We start from the raw sequence: 22,409 nt of genomic DNA, 5'->3' as shown, positions 1-22,409 counted from the left end.
AAAAAAACTCCTAAGAAAAGGGCTGGGAGCAATTTAATGCTGTCAGAATTGTTTCTGCAACGTGCTTCTAACAGCCTCTCTTTTGAGGGCCCTTCAGGTGGAGTCAAGTAGCATTTAGGGATTATTTCAGCACATGAAAGAAAGTAAATGGCTTTACAGGGAATACTGGCTCCTTTGTGTTCATCTAAACAGTGAATCCTGGACACACAGTAACTCCAAGGATGAAAGGAGGCATCAAGTCTCCAGAACTGTCCATGTGCAAACCCACTCATGTGAAAGGAGGGGTGAGAGCAAGTCTCTAAATGCTCCATAGCCAGTCTGGCACACTGCCATAAGGGCAGGCAATGCTACTGCATATAAGTGTAAAAGTGGAGTTAGTTTCAGCATTAAATATTTTCTCCTATGAACTCTTTAAACTAAAAAACGATTTTTAAGTCTCTGACAACTCTTGTTGCAAGAGTCATCACTCCTAACATAAAAACTAAGTCATGGTTGCTGCAGGCCCTAGCTTCAGCATCAGCTTCAATCTTGGCCTTTGATGCCAGAAGTGATGCACGGAAGCGATCATGTACCAATGACCACTATCAACTCTTACTTCCCCTCCCACTGTCTTCTGACTCACCACCACTGGCACACAGCAGCATACTGCACCCCAAAGTGTACCAAAACTACTGTGTGGGGATCTGCATTTAAACAAGCCAAACGACTTGCTGGATAATTAAGAACAGGAAACAACCTCCTGACTCCCCTAGCTTTAAACAGTAGTCAGCTTAAGGGACAAAAATCAAAGATAAGAGTTCCATGCTAGTATTAAGATCCAAAGGGGCTCCTTTAGACAATGGCATCACTTTCTACTCAAAGGAACCAAATTCATAACACTCAGTAAAAAGTTTGGCTCTACACAACATATAGGCAGGTCTCACAAGGTTAGAAATATCTCTGACTTAATGGGGAAGACCAAAACTTTAAACAGTTAAAAATTCCTTCCCAAGAATGAAGGCAGGTATGAACACATTTTTCAGATCTTGCTTTCAGGTACAAACCAAGCATCTGCACCACTCTCAAGAAAGGTCTCTTCACATTGCTGAAGATGACATAGGAGGGATCAAAGGTCAAGATGAAGTATTTTATGATATCAGTATGTCTCTCCAGTGTAACAGGACAGCAGGAGTGCTGATAAACTAAATATACAGTGTGCTAGGAGGAAGAGAGTACGACCAGATAAACACAAAACTGAGGATACCCATTGTAATTTAAGCTTCCCTCAACAGCTGTAAAAGGAAGGTTCTAAAGAGTCTTATGAGAACAAAGCACTTAGCAAACAAAGCCTTAGCAGATGATGTGGGCTGGACACTAAGACAGCTACACAAAAAATACGATACCAACTTCCTCACCTCTTCTTCAATAAAAACATTCTTGTCATTACTGCTGCAAAAGACTATTTTACAAACACAGTGTCACAAAGCAATGCAAACTGCAACCTATTAGAATGTTTTTTGGTAAAACCCTGCTCCATGTTTACACAACAAGCAAAGCGAAGGCTTGTTAAACTTAGACTAATCTTAATCTCCTGTCCTATTTTGTGCCCAGCTGAAACATCAAACTAGTAAAGAAAAAAAAAATCACCACTCTAAACACAACTACATTGTACAGTTCTAAGTCTGAATGCTTCAGATTTTAAATGACACTCTGTAATAGCATCTTGCAGCAAGTACCACCAGCCTAGAAAACATACCAGGAATTGAACTGAATATTGAGCAAATCTGAAAACAGAAAGCAAGTCTTTCTGTAAAGAAAAACAATGTCCTAGAATGAGGAAAATGCAAAGAATTAACTGGTATGTGTGCTCTGACACCTTCATTCAACAGATACTCCTCCTAAGCTTCACATCATGAAACAGAATGGAGCACTACACATCTGTAAGTTGCCCACAGGCAAAAGCGTCTGCACCTTCGGGACATGGGGAGAAAATGTTACAGCAGTCACCAGTGCAGAACTGACACTACGGAAATGCAAACCACTCCCATTTCTCTACATTTAAAGCAGAGCCATTAACAATATACTAACCACAACATTTCAACAATATATTTAGTCCTGAATTTTACAGTCATAAACATCACACAATTTTCAAGTACCAGGTAAATTAAAATCCTGCTATTAACAGCTATGCTTGACTGTGTGGTGCTCCCTTCCCTAAAAAAACCTGCCTTTAGTACTGACTATAAGTAAAAACCTATCCAAGTAAACTAAGAAAAGTTAGCAATTAATGTAATGCTTCTCTGAGCCTCTCTAAAAATAGACTAATTTAAACAAAATCTTTTTAATGAAAAGCTTTATGAAGTCTGTAATCTCCCAACAAATACCCACATTTCTGAAACTTACCCAAAAGATTTTGTTAACTTTTTAGTTCCAACTGGTTTGTCACTGTGCTGCAGCTCATAAAACACTCTTTGCAAGGCTAAAGGAACACTTTTGGATGAATCATCTCCTTCTGTGGGCATCATGTACACAGCCTGAAAAAGCATTTAGTTCAATTAGTATCTAAGGAAAAGTTTATTGCTCATATTGTTTAATACATTCTTTCCTCTTCAGTGACTTCCTTCATAACACTCTATTTAATCATCATTGCAAAAGAGGCTGAAAAAATAAGCTCATCATGTAGTGTAAAAACAGTAATTGTCTGGAATGCCTCTTCTTAGAGCACAGTGGTTAGAAAGATGTGAACAACAGACTCCATCCATAGCTATTTTGTCTAAACAGTTTCTTTGTTCCACCCTAGCAAAGTGAACAAACTTAAGTATTGAACGTCTTCAAACAACTTAATACGTCTGCTATGTCTACACAATCATCACAGCAGGACCAGGCTTTTAAAAGTAGCCTCACCTTTGTGCTGCAGCTTGGCTCTCTGTAAATATTGTCACCTACAGGGAGGCAAAAAACCCAAACCACACGAAACCATAAATGGCAGTAAGTGAAGAAAGCCAGGAATGGTCCACATGGAGAGAAGCCTGTCAGAGGAATCTCTGAGATTGCCCAATAGATTCAGTCCTACTTAACATCATTGCTGTCCAGCAAATAAACAGCTTAACAATTCAATTCACTGACTGCACTGATTGGGAAGGATTGGGAACAAAGAAATTATACAAATAGACCAAACAGGAATTAGGGGAACACAATAGGCACTGAAATGAAATTTGCTTTGTAAAAACTCTACAGCAATACATACAGGGAAAAAATCACTGGCAAAGAAAAGGGATTTACAGTGAGATGTCCATTTAGAAAACAAACATAAAAAGAAATCTCAGACAGATATGGAATGAGATGAGGGAACAAGGCATGAAAACCAAAAAATTTCAGTTCCCTATATGCAGAACAAGGTTGGAACTTTCAGTACATAGCTCATTTGGTGGGAAAATGTTCATTGTTAAATGAAGGACCACTGCAGAGGTGATGGGAACCAGATGAGACAGACGTTAGATGAAGACAAAACTGATATAAAAAGATCACAAATGAAAGACACAATAAAAAGAAAAGAAGAAAGAAAAAAGGCCAAAAAAGTTGGTAAGAATTTTGGCAGGCTAGTTTCCCACTCTATTTCAGTCCAGCAACATGAATACTTAGAAGAGTAATATTCTTCTAAGCACTAAGATGAAGAAAAATTAACTATTTTACTGAAATACTGAAAGTTTCATACAGAAAGCAAACCCCTATAGTCAAGACAGACCTTGGGAATTAATCAAATCAGAACCTTTGCATTTAATTCCTATTTGGTTGCCTCATAACATCTGGACGATTAATTCTTTTCCTGTATCTCTCAAGTAATATTACAATATTGGCAGTTCATTACTAAATTACTTCATCCCAGGTGTCATGAAGAAAGACACCAGTTTTACTTTTGAAATTGTACACCTCTTACTACAAGCTAAGCATTCAACACACAGCCTTTCTTTGGTTCTTCACTTTGTGCATTTAACTAGTGTCTTCTCAAAACCTGAGTGTTTCTTCAAGCTAAAACAACTGACTTTTCAAAACCCATTCTCTACAGACCCTTATTTTAACACCTTACCCTCCCAAACTCTGAAAGCTTGACCTCAAGATCAAGGCATGGGGCATTTTGATCCTCTGGAAGAAACCAGAATCTCTAATTCAACACCTAAGAAGTTCCCTTAGGAAATGAGCACAAGAGAGTGACAGGGACATGTGCAGACAATGGCTATAAGCAATGGAAAGAAATATCAGTTATTTACATGGAAAAGAATGCTACAGATAAGCTTGAACACACTGCTTAAGGTCAACACAATTACTTGAAGATGGGAAGAAAATGTTGTGTATGAAATTCCAAAGCAAGGTAACATATCTTGAGGAGAGCCAGGGGGAGAGAACTGTCCTGGGCCAGTATTTATGACTTTGACAGAGCTATCTAAACATTCTGCACTGTTCTCATCAATTGCTGGGAATTTTCAAGAGAACCAGAAAGTGTTTTCAAATGGACTGACCGGCTAGAAAGGCACAGTCACAGGGAGACACAGGAAGACTCCTGGAATATTATCCAAGATCAAAGCTGAACCCATTTAGGAAATTACCTCTGCCCCTTGCTTAGGCGGACTGTATTTAAATCACAAACAAATGAAGACACACTCTGAAGAGAAAGTTCCTTGGGTTTACCAGTTACCACTGCAGCCACCTAGTTGTTAATAAAGGGAGATGTCATTTCAGATATCCAAGAACCTGCCCCATCTTTTGCATGGAAACAGGGCAAAGAAGAATCACAGAATGTTAGAGGTTGGAAGTGACCTCCAGAGATCCAGTCCAACCCTTCTGCCGAAAGCAGGATCACCTAGAGTAGTCCATACAGGAAAGCACCCAGGTGAGTTGTGGAAGTCTCCAGAGGAGACTCCACAACCTCTCTGGGTAGCCTGTTCCAGTGCTCCATCACCCTCACCATAAAGAAGTTTATCCTCGTGTTGAGATGAAACATTTCATGTTGGTTTCCATTGTTCCTTCTCTTGTTACTGTGCACTGCCAGAGATTGACCCTGGTGATCCTGAGGGTCTTTGCAACCTTGATGTTTCTGTGACACCCAGCCCTTAGATGTTTAGACACTGATCAGACCCTGGAGACTTTAAATGCCTGCCTTGATGCGTTTCTCTGTGACCTGAGCTACATCTTATGGTCCTGCTCCGGCAGAGGGGTTGGACTTGATCTCTTTGGGTCCCTTCCAACCCCTGACATCCTGTGATCTCTAGAGGGGGTCTGAGGTCTCTCAGAAAAGGACCTTTCCATCAGTCCCTGCCCACACATACTCTCCACAGGTATGCAGAGTCTTATTCTCCATAGGTATGTACTTGCCTTTGCTATCCTTCACTGCTTTACCAGCTCTGCTCCTCCTAACAGTAGCTTCTCTGTGAACCAGTCTTTCAGTAACAACAACAGAAATCATTACCTCTAAGTCAGGAGGAATAAGAGCAAGATAGAATTGGTGATAAGCAAATTGAGGACCATACACATTTGATTTGGCTTTAAGAGGAACATGGTTTCTCAAACTGAAAACAAATATGTCTTTTTTTCAGACAAGACAACTGCTGATTCTTCCTTATCTCTAATAATGACAAATGAGTATTAAAACTGTCTACAATTACCAGTGGAGTCTGTTCTCACACTAGGGGCTCTGAAAACCTCAGGAATGAGCAAAGAATTGGACATTCCAGCTGATGTGCAGTAACATTTCCATAAAGGAAGCTGTAGTTAACAGCTAGTAAATCAAGCCTTCTCATATGGTCACTATGCAGATATTAACACTTGCTAAAAGCTGACATTTATTTGTGGGCTGGGAAAAAGTGCAGGGAAATGTCTGAAAAAGATTAGTTCACTTGAAACAAATTTGTATCACAAAAAGAATCTCTTCTTCACAGAACAAGATTACTTCATGGTATATGTTGATTCACTGACTACAAGACAGTCTTGAAAGGAACTACTCAATTGGATTAGATGTAGCTATTATAGAACCACATTTTTTTTTGAAGAGCAAAGCGACGTTGTCCAAAAACACAAAATGCACAAACACTACGAGTGCTGAGCAAAAAGAATAGGCATTATAACCAATTATAAAATTATACCTCTTGCAAAAAAGCAACAGGTACATCAGGTAAAAGAAGCCTAGTATTTATTGCTTGTACATGGCATTGGTAAGATCTCAGTTACAGTCTACTGCAGTTTGATGTGCTATTTTTTGCAATGCTTCAGAGTAAGCAACATATTGCAAAAGAGAAATCCCAACCGGGATCCTTGCAGGCAACACTGATGTAAATAATTATAAGATGGTGGAAAAAGCTGGGACAGTGTGGAAGGTAGGTGCATTAAAATGAGAAATTCTGGAGAAAAGAAAGCTTAATGGAAATGTAACAACTGGTTCAAACAAGAGAAGGTTAAGTCAGACAGTTCTTTTTCACTAAGAGAGACACAATAAGCACAGGAATGCACAGAAAGATCAATTAGGATCAGTGGGATGCTCCAAAAAAAACTAAATGGTGCCAAGACACATTTTTTCTAAAGGATATCCCCTCTTCCAGATAGCCACATCCAATGCCAACTCATCATTTATGTGTTTATCCCATTAAGACTACTACACTCCTTTAAACTGATACACTATCTGGTGTGTTTATCCATGGGTTTGGATAAGATACTTATTGAACCGATATTTAAAGTTCTTCCTTTCAGCAAAGAAATATTGTCTACAGTAAACAAAAAAAGCATAGATGAGGCAAACATGGAATTAAGTTGTTTAAACTACTGAAATTATAATGCTTTCCACCACTACAAAAACACTAATTATACTGACAGAACATTCAACTGCATAACACAAATTAGAAGACCAAACAAATGAACTAGAGGTCAAACATATTAGTCTTCTTAAACTGTCCATGGGCTAAGAAGTCACAAGTGACTTCCATATTTTGACTGTTTCAAGAGAAGTGAATTACTTCTGTCACTCGCTTGCAAAAGATAGAGTCAATCTTACCCCCCACCAATTTATAGCAACTTTAACTCATCATACAGTCCAAGAAAGACCCCTTAAGCTCAGGTCTTGACTAAGTACTCTGGCTGTCTTCAAGAAAAACAAAAGCTTGTGCTTGACAAGCTCTACAGAGAAGCCACCTGCACTCAGCATGGAGAGGAATGTGCATCAGCATCTAAGTCACAACTCTAAAAGAATGAAGGAGGCAAAAAGAACATAGAACTCTTGTTTGACTCATTTATATTGGATATTTCAATTAACAATCACATTTTCTTTCTTGTATTAATTACCTTTCGTAGCTGATTTGTGAAAAATAAAGTCTGTAACAAACTGTTCATGTAACAAGTTGCTCCCTGGTTCTTCAAGCCAACGTATCCTGTGTGCTTCTTTGAATCCCACCTAGAAACAGTTAGTGGTTAAAACCGAAATAGCTCTCTATTAACTATTTGCCCTAAGGTAGTGCTGCCGGTAGGTATTGGCTACTCTTTGTGTCACTTAAAGTCCATATAAACTACATTTCACTACTGCTTGCCAGTAACAACAGCCTGAGCAGTTAATTGCTTTGTGATTTTGTTAAGCTTTCTTTTTCAAGACGTTCTACATGGCAGGGCGGAAAAGTGTATTATGGAACCCAGGGCTATACTTCTAAGAGTAAGCTTGCATTGCAGTAAAATCACTTTGTTTAGAAGTGACATAGTATAAGAACACCTCAGATGAGTCAGCTTTAAAACAACTGTAAACCAAGGCAAGTTAGTTAGCAAAGCCACCAGCAGAATGAGAAGTGTTGACACTAGTTTTGCAGAGATGTTAAATCACAAAATTGTAGGAAGCTCAAGTTCCACAACATTATGCTGGCTAATGTAAAATGGCAATTTACCCTATAAACAAGTCTCTGTGATGAATGAAATATATTGTCATCAATTAAAGGTGACAAAGAGAGGATGTTTAATAAGAGCTACAGATTAGTAACAAAAAATACTTCAATAATCTCAAGCAACATTAATGTATTGAAGATGAAATTCTTCATCCTAAACAATGATACTTACGCCACTCCATGTGGAGCATCTGCTTGAACGTAGACTTCGAAAGTAACTTTGTCCTCTTCTATAAAGCCTTTTTCAGGATCAGTCACTTCCTGTAAAACAGGAATGACAAACATGGAAACTGGGGCTGGCAATATGACTGTAGTGAAGAATCCAGTCAGATGTTGCTTTCTAATTTACAAACTGAAGGACATCAACAAAACTATTTCTAAGCTTAATGCACTTCAATTCTTTTTTCATGTCTCAATCCAGCAAACTCGTTCATGGCTTTTAAGATTTTACAATGCTATTTCCATTTTCCCTGGATAAAGAGAGTTGGTAATCAAAGATTCTTCTTAACAGTATTCCAGACAAAAAAAAATAAGAGCTTAACCTTTGAAAATGCTTAAAAAGCTGTCTCAGCCTTAGTACTATTATTAGAACATTAAATATCTGTACACATTCACAAAGAACACATGGAAATGCAAGAAAATCTATGCTGCTTCAGAATGACACTGTTACACAGTGGAAAAAAAAAGAACAGACATTCAGATATGGAGCAAATAATAATGAGGGAATATTTAAATAAAAATATAGGTGAAAGCAATCTACAATAATTAAGTACAGGAATTTACAAGGGAAGAAAAAAAAAAATCTATCTACAGCAGTGACAGATTGGACAAAGCACTTTTCTAAAGGTTCCTATAGGTATTCAGGTGTGCAAACTCAAACTGCTCCCCTCTGGTAGCAGATTACTGCATGTTCAGTTACTCACACTCCAGGCCATGAAGTTGGAAAAGCCCCAGTCGTTTTCCTTATGAAAGAACAAGTGACTAATACGACGACTGAATGATTTTTCATCATCCTTGTAGTTTATTATCTTGAGAACTGCTTGTGCATGACAAGACCATGACCTATAAATACAGAAGAAATATTTGAAACTCAAAGCCAAGCTTTTTATAGTCATTGTTTTTTATTTCTTTCTTGTTGTTGTTGTTTAGGATTTATGGTACGTTACTTTTATATGTATAATTATTATTCAGATAGGAATATTAATTATTTTTCCCCTAGTAGATATTAAAATTTGGTTAATTGTTATTGAGGTCATGAATACCCAGGGCCTTCTGAAGCCATACTATGAATGTGAAGCTGGAATGAACACTTAGGGCAATAGTGTTGAAGTACTACCAAGCAATTGCAGGTAACAGTGGTTTAAGAAGCCAACTGCTCTCTGAAGTGAGCTATTTCTAATCTAATGCAGATGGATAGGCCAACTCAAAAGTAGCCTCAGCATCTACAGTGTGAGAACTCAGGCTTTGTCTAAAAGGAGGTGGAGGTTCTACCCTCCCTCACCCAAGATAAACTCCGCAACACTCATTTCCTCTGCAGCACTTCCTGATGATCACGTTTATGTCTCACTTGAGTGACGAACTTGACTTTGGGTGAAGACTACCTCACACGCTGCTCCGCCTCAGTTGCTACCTGCTCACATGCTTTACAGGGCAGGATTTATAGTCCAGCAGGGTTACAGAAGTTCCAGTACCACTTTAATTTGAAATAAACCTAGAACCTTTCCCACACCAAGACAGTGACCAAACACTTTCCCCCAGCAATCAAACAGAAACATATCTGAACTCCGCCACAAACTTGTAGCTACATAAGCCATTTTTAGGTCCTCCTAAAGAGAGGATGCTTTGGGATTTATAAAGGTGGGAGAAAAACAGAGACTCAAACCCATGCAAGAATTCTTTCCTTTTGCAGGAAGCTTTTTTGTAGATGTTTGTATTTCTTGCAATACAGATTAACTAGTATCAAATTAGGACCTGTACAATAATTTAAAAGGGTCTTACGTGGAATCAGATTCAGCATTGCACTGTAGGAAGAAGCCTACACTTTTTTGGTGTGGTCTGTCTGGGTAGAGTCGTGGCATAACCATGATCTTCCATGGCAAATTCCGAACGAAGCAGGGAGGGCTGAGAACTGACTCGCTCAATCTGTTGAAGCGTTCAACTGTAAACTGAAATGTTGCTTCTGATCGCCAACTTGTATCTGCAACACACAAAATTACTTGAAAAACCTGATGCGTTCTTCACTTCAAAATGTCATTTTCAAAAATCATGTAACTGGAGTTCTCTTTTATACAGTGAGATATTGGAAGCAACCATAAAACAAGACCCCAAACCTTGAGAGGCACCGAACTGCTGAGCAACTGAAGAGTCTTTTTTTTTTTTCATTCTGAACGCCACTGCAACACCATTCAGGAGAACAGAGCACTGAAACACATACCTTTTGGATACCATTTTCTTAAATGATTCCTTAGGACTAGAATTTGCTATCACTCAAGTTCCTTCTAACACAGCAGGTACAGCAAGACACAAACATCAAATGCTTTACAACATAAATCACAGCCTACTTGTGTCTTCACAGCCCAGTTTAAGTCAGCTCTTTGCATATACCAAGATGGGCAAAGGATTTTCGCAACCTGTTCAATTGCCCTGGGGATACCAAGTCACTGTTCAGATATTTTCTGCTTGCAAGAGATGAACTCCACTGGTTCATTTTTGTTGTTTTGTTTGGTTGGGTTTTTTTCAAAATCTCACACCAGTTTGCTGAGAAACAACTCAAGAGCAGGGTCCCTCACTTGCTGTGGCATGTGAAAATTGTAAAGATTTTTAGCGCTCCAAAACAAAGTCAAATGAGACATTGTGGGGTTTTTATAGACTTATTTTGACACACACAATTAAACTAATTTTGCCTTCTTCCCACATCCCCAGTTCCTCATATACCACAATCTGTTCTGCTTCTGTTGTATACAGCTATAACAGGGTGCTGGAGACTGCACCAGCTTCATGAATGCACAAGGCTGGGCTCTCTTTATTGTGACATGCCTCACATGGCATACAGAGAGGAAAAACCTACAGCCTATCCCAACAAGTTTACAGGGTAGAGATGAAGTAGAGTACACATAAGACACTGCCATCCTTTTTTATGGTAGCAGCTTAACACCTGTGTACCACGGGGGAGCTTTGCTACTGGATGTAAGAAGGTCTGAGTAGCATAAAAGGCTACAGGCCACCTTTCTCGCATTGCCCACTTGCGATGCAGAACTAAAGCAGGTATGTCACAGAGCCAGTGACACTTGAAACCAAAATCACTGAGGCATGACACCAAGCTAGAAATTTGATCAAATTATGCAACAAGGTGAACAGTATACAACAGATGAGTTATTTCTGTGCAAAGAAAGCTTGAAGCTTTCCATGGTACCAGAGACTGTGTTGAATTGTTTTTTTTACAACTTGGTGGCCCCTGGTTGCTACATTCAAAAGTGAAACTCACTTGATAACAGCATGCAATGGTACACATGGCAATACAGAAAATTAGCAACATTTGACCACAACTGCCAGAGAGCTTTGACAGACATCATTCTCCTCCCTTGCAGAACCATTTTCTTTCAAGCAGTCATTCTGCTGACCTTGATCTTGGTAGCACAGCTGATCTTATTTGTATATGGACTGGTAGCCTTAAAAAAGTAACAGTACTACAGTAGAAACCAGCTTTTCTCTCTCCTCTACAACGGCAGTGACCTTTGTGCTACCCAGTGCTGTCAGAATCCTCACTAACAGAACAGTTTGCAGAGTTATTTTCTCCTCTCTTTTTTTCCCCTCCTACATTTAAGTGTGACTAACCAACAGTCTATCACTTGCCTACAAACTGTTCTCTACCTGTTTTACCTCTTCACTTGTCTGTTGACAAAGTAGAGATCTGGTCTACTTTGATCAAGAGCCACGCAAGGATGCAGTCGAAGGAGCTCTCCCCTCTCCAACTTGATTTGCAGGCAGAATCAATAAATCAGTAACACAGTTACCAGTTTAAAACTGCACCACACCTATTTCAAAACCAGCTCCAGAACACCTCCCTGTTCACTATCAAAATCAGCACTTCTGGCCTCAGCCAAAGCTTCCAAAGAACAAGCCAACCAAGTTTGCGTTCAGCCTCCTTTGAAGCAGCAGCTTTCAGAGCACTTCAGTACAAGGATGCAGCAGTGCTGCTATGGTGTCAGCTAAAAAGCACAGCCCACGCAGCATCTGCAGAAGCTTCACAGAAAGTTTGCCTGGATTTCAGATTTCTTTTCAGGAAAGCTGGTGCGAGAGAGCTCACTAGAGAAAGGTACTCCTCGCAGTAAAAAATATTTGAGCAGCCACAAGTGACTACTTGTCATACAAGCAGTCTCAAAACATAGACCAACCCTAAAATAGAAGTTTCTTTAAAAACACAGAACACAACTGTTGAGTTAGCCTCACTTAGGCTGCGCGGGAGCAGGAAAGAGACGGACTCACACCAATATGGTACATAGGCAGTCAATCCGTTTACTGAAGCTAAGCACGATGCTTATATCGTGGAGTTTGGTACAGGGGCGTGTACTTCTGATAGGCTTACACAGCAGAAATAGGCTGTCCACACACATAGAGGCAGACCTGACCAACTACCTCCCTTAATGCCCCTTTGTGCAGCTAGCCACAACGTTTTCTCACTCCCAGGGCTGAGCAGCCTGCCCTCTTCGCACAGCTCAGAACTTTTCTCAGCTTCTCTGCTAGCCTCCCAAAGCCACTTTCCTGCAGCTATGCCTCCTTATCAGAATGACCTAACATTACCCTGCCTGTTCTTTTCACTTCAGTTCTACTCAAACCGACACACAACCCATCAAAATAACAACCTCCTTCTCCTTCCAGAAAGCCTATATTTTTAGGAAGTGCAATTGATTAAAATGTGAATTATATTTTTAAAATGAAGTTTAAATAACAGGTGTTATGAGTACTCCAAACATAAAACTAAACAAAAGCTTTTTTTCACCATCACAGACACATCCACCAGTTTCCAAAAGAGAACTGCAGCTGGCAACACAATTCAGCAGTGACTGGCAAGTAAGGCTCCTTTAAGTCCCTAACTACAACCATGATGCATGATCCTGAGCACAAGGTGTAATGAATAAACCCAGATTTCAATGCTTACTGAGGTTACACGCAATGGATTATATCTGCTACACTGAAGAAGTTTTCTCGCTGATGAGATGAGTGTCACATTTAGCACTGCGATATGACAAAGATCCTTCAAACCAAATCTTAAAGCAGAACATGATCCATTTTAAGACTGAAATGTGTATTTAAGTGTTTGAACCTTTGAGAAAAGCAGATTCCTTTACTCTCCTAGTAAATGTTGCTACCTTTAAAGTACACTAAAGTTATTAAAGTATTCTGAACCTGAAGGATTAAGGGAGAAATTGGCTAAATATTCTATGAATATTTTAATAATGATCCAAATACAGCATGCAAGGCTAGCATATGGCTAAGACTGATGCTTCCAAAAGCCTCCTAGCCTCTGCAATTCTTCACAGAAATGAGACTTTAGTAGGTAATTGCAAAGCTGTGAGCTTCTTTAGCTAGGGACCTTCTGTTTGAACTCCAACTTCTAAGAGAATTTATTCTGTGTGCTGTTGCAAATACTGATGCACCTGCAAACAAAATCTGATCAGAACCTTGGTTTTATTATTTTTTACTTTATTTGCAGAAGCTGCTTATTCCAGCTCACAAAGCTTAGTCCATTAAGTCGTTTTCTGCACAAAGCATAGCATATTCCTTTGGCTGTTTCTTTTTAATTGTTAAGACATCATAAATAGCAACAAAAGGTTCTAGTCACACCATTAGGGAGAACACAGCCTTATCTGAAAGTCCTGCTGGTGGTCTGGTGCTGCCCCCATTACATGTTCTTTACAATGCCTGTGGTTAGTTGCCTAGCAAAGCAGACAAGAGCTGCACTTTTTTCTAGTCTCCTCAGTCACTGTATTTTGTGCCAGGCAGGAAGAACAAAAGGACCTCAAAAGTTTCTTGAACTTAGAAATTCAGCAGAAAGCTGGTTTCTATGGAGCATCAACCTTTGATCCTACTCCTCACCTCTTTTCACAGGAACCATTAAACTCAAAGATTTTCACTGAAGAGGTATCTAAATTCTCTTTGTGCACTCTTTATCAGCTCAGATTGATCCCACTTGCTACAAACAGCAGCCACAGAAAATAAAGCATGTTTATCCAAGAGGCCATTGTCTCTCTTCATTTTTCCTCTCTCTTGTATAATGGACAGCTTGGACATTCACACGTACTTGTGCTGCAAACTAGGATAGTGAAAGAAGAATTGCACTGATGTGTAAATAATGCAACAGCAAGCAGCTAAACTGATTTACAAGACTTGGAAAAGAGGCACCATCCACTTATGTGATGCAAGGCCTCAGGCAGGTTTCTGCAATTATAACATTTTGCAACAGCACTATTTTCTGTGTCAACGCAGAGCACAAAGGTGCAGCCAGGCACTTCTTAATCAAACAAGATAATGAGAAACTATTAGAGTATTGCTTAATAATCACATTTTAACTCTGAACGATGATCCATAGCAGAGTGGGCCAAAGCTCCTGACCTCACCGGAAGTCTGCAAAAAAAGCTCTGATGAACCACTGACTTACCATACAAAGACTGCCACCTGACAAGAGAGCAGCACATAAGGATTCTGAATGTCCTGAAGGAATTCCCTAACTGACAAAACTGCTGTTCAGCAATGCACCATCTGCACTAGGTTTCAAGGGATGTATCACAGATCACAACAATGGACAGTATCACTTTCAACAGTTTTTAAATGAGTATCTAGAAAGTGAGTGAAATCACAAGCCCTCAAATGCCTGATCCTATTGTACAAAGATGCCTACACAGAAACTCAGCAGTCACAACCATAGAGGGTTTTGTTTTTTAATGAGCTGCAGTTCAGAGGGCATAATCAAGACATAATCTGTTTTGTCCTCACATATCAGAAAAATATGAAAGCCAAGCTCCCATTTCTTTTATCAAATATTTGCTTACCATCTTCCATGTCTTCTTCAGTGTTGTTATGTCCATCAGCCATTGCTACGTTCCCATTAATGACAGGATTTTGAGTAATTCTTGGAGGATCATCTGTATCTCCAGCTAACACAGAAGAGGTAAAAATTAATCCATTACATTAATATTCCTGTCTCAGGTAATGTTTATGAGACAAAGGGCATATTTTTCAAAACAGCACCTGCTTAAAATCAGGGCACAATTGTACTGGTGTGTGTCTCACTGCAAAACCTCTCAAACAGATTAAGACTTACAAAGCAAAAAGTCTGTATTAAAACAGAACAGAAACACACATTACATAAGGTCATTCTCACAGTTTCCAAATGGCCTTAGAGTCAGTATCTCATAATCAAGCCTCATTAAAGACAAACTTTAAAATTACTTTTGCTGGCATGACATATTTTTACACAGATACAATTTTCTAACAACAGACTTTCTAAATTAGCTATTTACGTTAAGAGTTCTTCAGCACTGCTACTTTTCTTTTTAATTAAAAATAAAAGTAAAAATATAATCAAATGTAACAGATTTTACTTCAGAAAAAAATGGAAAGGAAATCCTTTACCATCTCAAAAACATTTTAGAGGTAATATCTTCCAGTTTCTAGCCTTCACTGGTATTACGTTTTGCTACAGTAATTGTTTAAGTACACACAAGCCGCCAGAAGAAGAGATATAGAACACCTCCATAAACTAAAATACCAGTATTTGAGAGATTCATTGCTTTGACTGAACAAGCTTTTCCCAAGTTATCCAACAACTGAACAACGCCTTGCTCCATTGCTTGCACTTCAAAAGCTGAAGGATCATTTCGTCACAATTATAGGGAAACATATATATATGTGAATATAAAAAGTAATTAAGCTGAACAAAACCCATAACCCCTTGCAAACATCTAAGGACAAGCATTACTTAAAAGACTCTTTAGAAGGGTCTTACAAGTTTTACGCTATTAATTTGCACATCTTACGACAGCACAACTCCCCCAGGGTCATTAAGTTCTGTAAATAACACCACTTTTCACACCTCAACCCTTCCCACAGGTTAGTGACTTCGCGGCAGCCCGGGATGCGGCGGACTCCTCTGGGGAAGGGTTCATGTGGGAATACCCCAGGGCCGCTCCCCGCAGCGTCCGGCCCGTCAGCACCCTGGACAGAGCCGGTCGCGCCGCTGGCCGGGCCGCACAGGGCCCGCAGCCGCGGCGAAAGGAGCGCGGAACCGAGGGGCCCCGTGTCTGCGGGACACCCAGCGGAGAGGAGAGGAGAGCGCTGGACCAACCTTTCGGAACATACAGCGGAGGAGAAAGCGCGGAACCGACAGGCCTAGCTGTTCCAGTCCTGTCTGAAGACAGCTGCCTCTTCCCCGCACAAAAAGGACAAGCACGGCCAAGGTGTGGAAGTGTGGGGGGGTGGCCTAAGCCTTTGAAAAGCCAGGGAACTAAGGCCAGAGCTCCGGTAACACCGCGCCAAGGTGAAGCTGGGCAAGCCACCAGCTGCGACAGTCCTCCCTCTCCTCACAGCCCTGCTACGCTAGGTGTGTGCAACGTGCTTTTGTAGCCTCAGTCCATTCACAGTACACAAAATCGGCATTCCCATTCCAATGATTTACTCTTTTCAGTAAAGCCACTGCACTACTAACCTCTGCCCTGAGCATGAACAGAGCAGGCTGGAGACTTGCTTCTAGGTTAGAGCTACCAAAGATTATAAACTTAATGCTCTTGCAGAGCTTTCATAAACTTCTCAAAATGCAGCAAACCTCACTCAGGCAGGGGTGAAATGTACATACTGAATGCAGCACCCACAATAAAGCATGCACTCTTCTCTTTTCTAATTATTAGTACAAAAGCACACCCAATATGTTTTCAAGTTTGGATTTCATTAGAAAAATGCTGGCAGAAGTCTGGCTCCTGAGCAATACAGCTGCAGAAGCCCCAGCAGCAGCCAGCTGCACTGGCAATGTGGAACAACAGCAAGTGGAAATAAACAGAATTACAACAGAATTAAGGGGAGGACAAGCTTGAACTACTGCAACTCAAGAATAGGGAAAGGAACAAAAGGAAAATAAAGAAGGAAAGATCCCACTGAGTTGATTTCCAGCAGCATGGTGAGAGTGTAACAAGGAAGCTGTCCTCTGGCTCACTTATGTCTAAGAACATACCTACAGCAATGAAAGAGTTACATACATTACACTTATACTATGACTTTTTACAAGTTTGTCAAGTTACCATCAAGGTAATTTTGTATCTAGAAATAAATGACACAAATAACTGAGGAATAGTCAGTTCTCCACTAAAAGCTCATCTAAAATATTTTAAGAGGATTTCAAACATGGGATATTATTTTATTGGAAAAGATTTGTTCTTAATCAAGAAAAAGAGCTATACATCCCTCAAAAATATGAACACTTAGAGAGGAGGAAGAAAACACACAGGAGATCATAGCAAAAGCTTCTGAGAGATACTATTCAGCGATAAGAAAAACTGAATCACAATGTGTGCCACTGCTGCCTTTTCTGACATATATTGACACGTTTTGTAACACAGCTGCCAGATATGGAACCCAGATAACACCACTGAATGTTTCTGTCTTCCATGAGCAAAGGAAATTTGAAACTTTTAATAAAATCCAACTACTGCAGATGTTTTGCACAAACACAACATAGTCCTTGCTCACCAGATTCACCAGCATATAGTATGTGAACATTTACTTCCAACTATAGCATTGAAAAGCAGTAATTTACATTTTCCTTTGTTATCCATAAGAGCTCAGGGGAAAGAACTGCCAAATCATACAAAGATTTAATTAAGAAACATGTTTTCCTTTGCCTCAAGCAGAACAATGCCAAAAACTTATTTAATTATACAATATGGGATTAAGAAACAGAAAAAAAAAAAAAAAAACCAAATCAAAACCCTGTCCACACTGGCCAGGATAACCTTCCTATCAAACATACTACGGTTTAAGCCACAATGTGTCAACAAATGCAGTCTGCTCAACAGAAAGTTTAATGCAAGTTACATAAACAAAGAAATTGTAACAACAAAGCATAGAGTGACCTTGTGAACGAGGATGTTATTAATTCTGGGAATATGGTGTTGCAAAATATTTTTAAAACACAGCTTTTGGTACCAGGATTTTAGACACAGGCAGACTGTTTGATGAAGAGCATCTAAAGATGCTTTCTGCCTCCCTAAAAACGCAACACACAAAACTTTGTAGCTATTATTTCATTACAAAAAGGAACGCCAGGCAAAGGTAGTGATGAAATAAAGAAAACTGTGCTTGTATGTAACCTTCAATCTACTCATACCACTGCACTACAAACACACCTTGAAGTGCTGGAGATTAAGATATGTCTCCCAAGAAGAGGCATTTCAGACATTAACGAATTTGAACAAACCGCTTATTCACTGAAAGCCTGTGAGTGCCAAAATGAAATCAAGTCTAAAACCAGAAACGAGCAACTGAAAAGAAACTGACGCACAACAATATAGTTTGGAAAGCTAGCAAGAGGTGTCAGTCACCATAGACAAATTACTGCATTATATATAAATGACTCTGCAGATGCACACTTCTCATTGCTCATTAACTGAGTCTGTCACTGAACTGCTGGAAGTCTGAAAGTAAAATGGTTATTGCAATTGATGCTAAGGGTTAAAACCCCCAAACTAAACCTGTCTGAAACTACAATTTCCCAAGGGACAGTCAGCCCATACAGAAAGTATTAAACAAACGTCCTTGTCATGGACTACGACTTCAACATTATCATACTCAAACACATTGTTAAGTAATCAGAAAATCAGCACCAGTGATTAAAAAGGATTGTAATCAAAATGAAAAAAAAAAAAAAAAAGCTGTTTCAGATGGATTCAGATGGCTTAATAAGATGACCTCAATGTCACTATAAGAAATATTGCTCTACTATTCTATTGGTCCCAGTAATTCAAATCAACAGTGAAGGAAATCAAGAGGGAAGGAATCCCAAAGTCTGCTATATTTTTTCCTATTAATGAGGAAGCAGAAAAAAGTTTTTTTGAGGATTGTGTGACTTCTGGCACAACATAAGCCCTGTTAGAAAGCAGGAGTACTGCAGAATTTCTTCTCCCTCCAGAAGATAGGATACACTGCTCAGCAACAAACATGCTTGCAGTCACATGCAGACAAAAGCTACAGAATGACTCCACTACTGCAGCAATTAAATTATGGCAGAAAACTGCTACTACTTTAACAACAACAACAGCCAGCTACTAATTTCATAGCTTTCAGTCACAACTCATTGGGCACCAAATACTCAAAATTTGAAATATCATCTATAATGTTTGTCACTAGCTTTTGAATCTGGCAACCACAGATGAGAAACTGAGGCAGTCTCCCTAGCAGGTTTCTTTTGGTGGTTAAGGAGACCACAATGAAGGTGCAATAGTGATACCAAAACCTTGCTTACAACAGATGGTGCACAACCGCCTCACAATGGAAGTCACTAGTATCAAGGACTTTTTTGTATGTCATACTACAGGTGGTTTGCACAGACCCCCATGCAGAACTTCCACGGATATCCCAGAAATGACAAGGGGGTTAAGACTACCAGTAGGGCTAGCAGGTCAACAACTCAAACATCCACAGCTGTCAGCAGCTTCAAGACTTTGATGCTCCAAACTTAATAGTCAATGTTCCGGCTTTAGGGGTGGAGCAGAAGCTGCAAAACACAGGACTTTCTTCTGCAGCTGGGCTAAATTCACATTCTATAATGCAAGCCCTCATTAACTTTTTTTTTTTTTAAAGTATTTTAATACTATTTTGGTGGGATTTTGTTTGCTTATTTGCTTGGTAGTTGTTGCTATTTGTTTGTGGGGTTTTGGCTAGTTGGTTTCTTAGAAATATATAAATAGAACCACATATACATACAGAACAAATTGGAGGCTATGAGTCCCACTGGATGAATGAAGCTGCAGTAAACACTGAGAATAGAGACCTACTGAGTGAAAAAATACATGGCAGTAAGAGACAAGAAGTCAGGCTATGTAAACCTCACTGAAAAATGAGCCAAGTCAGTCTTGTAGCAGTCAAAGTCTATTCAAAGGACATCAGTTGCATGTTGAACATGCAATCCAGGTTCAGCTTTGCACACTCAAAAGCAGCAGAACCTGTAATGAACTCCAGGGGCAGCCTCACCGAGCTGCTGCTACCCAGTGCTCATTGTTTAACTTCTCTGCCACTGCAGAACATAGCATAATCTCTTTTTAAAAAGGAGTTTTAAACTCTATTATTTTTTAAATGTATCAATATTTAAAATACATCAAATAAACATCTAAAAATTTAACTCTTGGGTGCATAATTTGTTATGCCAGTATCACATGGACAATACAACGCAGCTGGGACAGGGGAGAGAGTTTAGTAAAAATCCCCATTGCTAGAAATTATAATGAAGATAATATTCCACAATGTCAAGCACTACATAAAAGATCACCTTTTTACCATCAAACTGACCTTCTGCTATTGTAACTATGGGGCTGTGTATCAAGATACATAAACTGAAAACTTCCTAAAGCCAGCATTAAATGCAGTGCCTCTTGAACTGTTTGAAGCAGTTACCAAACCGTGGTGGTGCAGAGATCACTGATGGGACTCAATCAGAAATCTTAAAGCAAGAATACTACTTCTTGTAAGTAAACAGGAAACTTAGAAAAATGTGAAGATGAAAAATAAATAGCTGCTTCTGAATGGAAAGCACAACATGAACAAGTAATTTCACAAGTTTCCAGAGCAAAGACTCCCCGGACCACACCTGCAAGCAGTCTGCAGGTATTGAAACAGTGGGACTGTGTTTTATGTCACAGTACTAACAGCTCCCAAGAAAACTTGTGGGCTCCAGCAGCTGCTTCTCCAAAAACCCTGGAAATCACTGCTACAAAGCCAGGCTAACTAGACATTACTCCCAGGAGGCAGGGTTTACAAAGAAACAACAACAAAACCAAAGATGACCACAACAAGCAAATAAAAACAACCAACACCCAACCACACACACCAAAATTAGCCAAACAAACTTCCGGCTCTATGATCTCAAGGAAATTAACTTACAATAATCAATTGAAACTACACATGTTCAAAGCAAAATTTTCCCCTCATTTGCTTTGGGAGAACTCAGCCTTTCAAAAGTAAGAGAAATTATTTTGCCTCTAATCCCTACCTGCCGTTAGACTACAAGCACCACTTAATGTACAGAGGGACTCAGGAGAAAAACAATTAAATGAATAGTATTCTACACAGTTTCATTCTCTCAAGACAATCCTTAGTTGTGGTGATGAAAATCTGAAGAGGTATCAATAAATTTCTGTAGTGTGGCTGTCTTTTCAAAAGCATCAAAAAATGAAAGCAACTCACCTAAAACACTTTTTAAAGGATATAAGAATAATAGAGCTGTAGATTCATTTGGTCAATAGAATGGGAAGAAGGGAAAGGGGAGTACATAACACCCAAAGGTCCTACAGACTGACATCAGGATGCCACAGATGTTTTTGTAACTTGGAAATACCATAAATTCTTGTCAGTGAAATGGTGGGCAATTTGCTTTTAATTTATTATTTTCTTTCTTTCATGGTTTATTACTTTTTCAGTACTTGTTACAGTGTCCAAAGGTCTATCTAGCAAAGCAAACCTTTATAAAGGTGAAGGATATCCTGTGAAGGATAATGACTAAGTCTTCAGTGGGGGAAGTCTAGTACAGACACATGAGGAGGCAAGAGACAAGTTTACAGTTTAAGGGAGAAAGGTATTACGAGCAGAGGGAGCAATATGACTTCCAGCTAGGGAGGCAAGATTTAAAGGTCTCCAATGCTTTCAAACTTTGCCTTTGTAAATTTAGTAAGAAAGGAAGGAAGTGGACAGGACATGTATTTACTACAGAACAAGTATCCAGCACTTGAGCTTAAAAAAAATAATTGAAACAGTATTATATGGAAGTCTCTTGCCCTCTAATTGTCATCTGAAACAAATACTTATTGCATTGTTGACTGAGAACTGCAAATCCCCCACAGAAGGACATGATGCTATGCAAGACAGTAAATGAAGAAGAAAACATTACTGGGATGGGACAACTTCCTGAGAACAGACTCATCTCTGCCATGCCTACAAAATATTTGGCAATGACTACACAAACAGTAACACTCCAGCCACCACTTATTACAATGATCAATCATTAGACTGCTGTTACCCTGTATTCCTGTCATTATGTCTGCATGTCCAGAGAGAACATTTTGACAAAACACAGAATGGCAAGACTGGTTTTAAATTTTGCCAATGTACCTAATGAAGCAAGAGAAAAATATATTTTTAACAGGTTATATGAGTATTCTAATCTTAGATAAAACAAAGAAGTTCCTGAAACTGAAACAACATCCATGAAAGATATCAGTCTGTAAATAGTGTTTGAAATTTCATCCTACTGAGAAAACCATC

At 39.3% G+C, this 22,409-nt stretch overlaps 1 protein-coding gene across 3 annotated transcripts in view; it reads right to left on the bottom strand.

Moving 5' to 3' along the window:
• Positions 1–22,409, bottom strand: part of USP7 (ubiquitin specific peptidase 7) — a 73,337-nt gene that overhangs the window by 26,418 nt on the left and 24,510 nt on the right. For all 3 annotated transcript variants that reach the window (XM_064153029.1, XM_064153027.1, XM_064153028.1), the window contains exons 2-7: positions 14,939–15,043; positions 9,888–10,086; positions 8,813–8,951; positions 8,062–8,150; positions 7,306–7,414; positions 2,383–2,513 (exon numbers count right to left, since the gene is read on the bottom strand). In XM_064153029.1, the coding sequence (XP_064009099.1) occupies positions 2,383–2,513; positions 7,306–7,414; positions 8,062–8,150; positions 8,813–8,951; positions 9,888–10,086; positions 14,939–15,043 (772 nt within the window). The remainder of the gene's footprint in view (positions 1–2,382; positions 2,514–7,305; positions 7,415–8,061; positions 8,151–8,812; positions 8,952–9,887; positions 10,087–14,938; positions 15,044–22,409) is intronic.

Source organism: Pogoniulus pusillus, chromosome 13 (assembly GCF_015220805.1).
Source record: "Pogoniulus pusillus isolate bPogPus1 chromosome 13, bPogPus1.pri, whole genome shotgun sequence".
NCBI classification, from domain to species: Eukaryota; Metazoa; Chordata; class Aves; order Piciformes; family Lybiidae; genus Pogoniulus; species Pogoniulus pusillus.
This window is presented reverse-complemented; position numbering and strand designations above follow the sequence as displayed.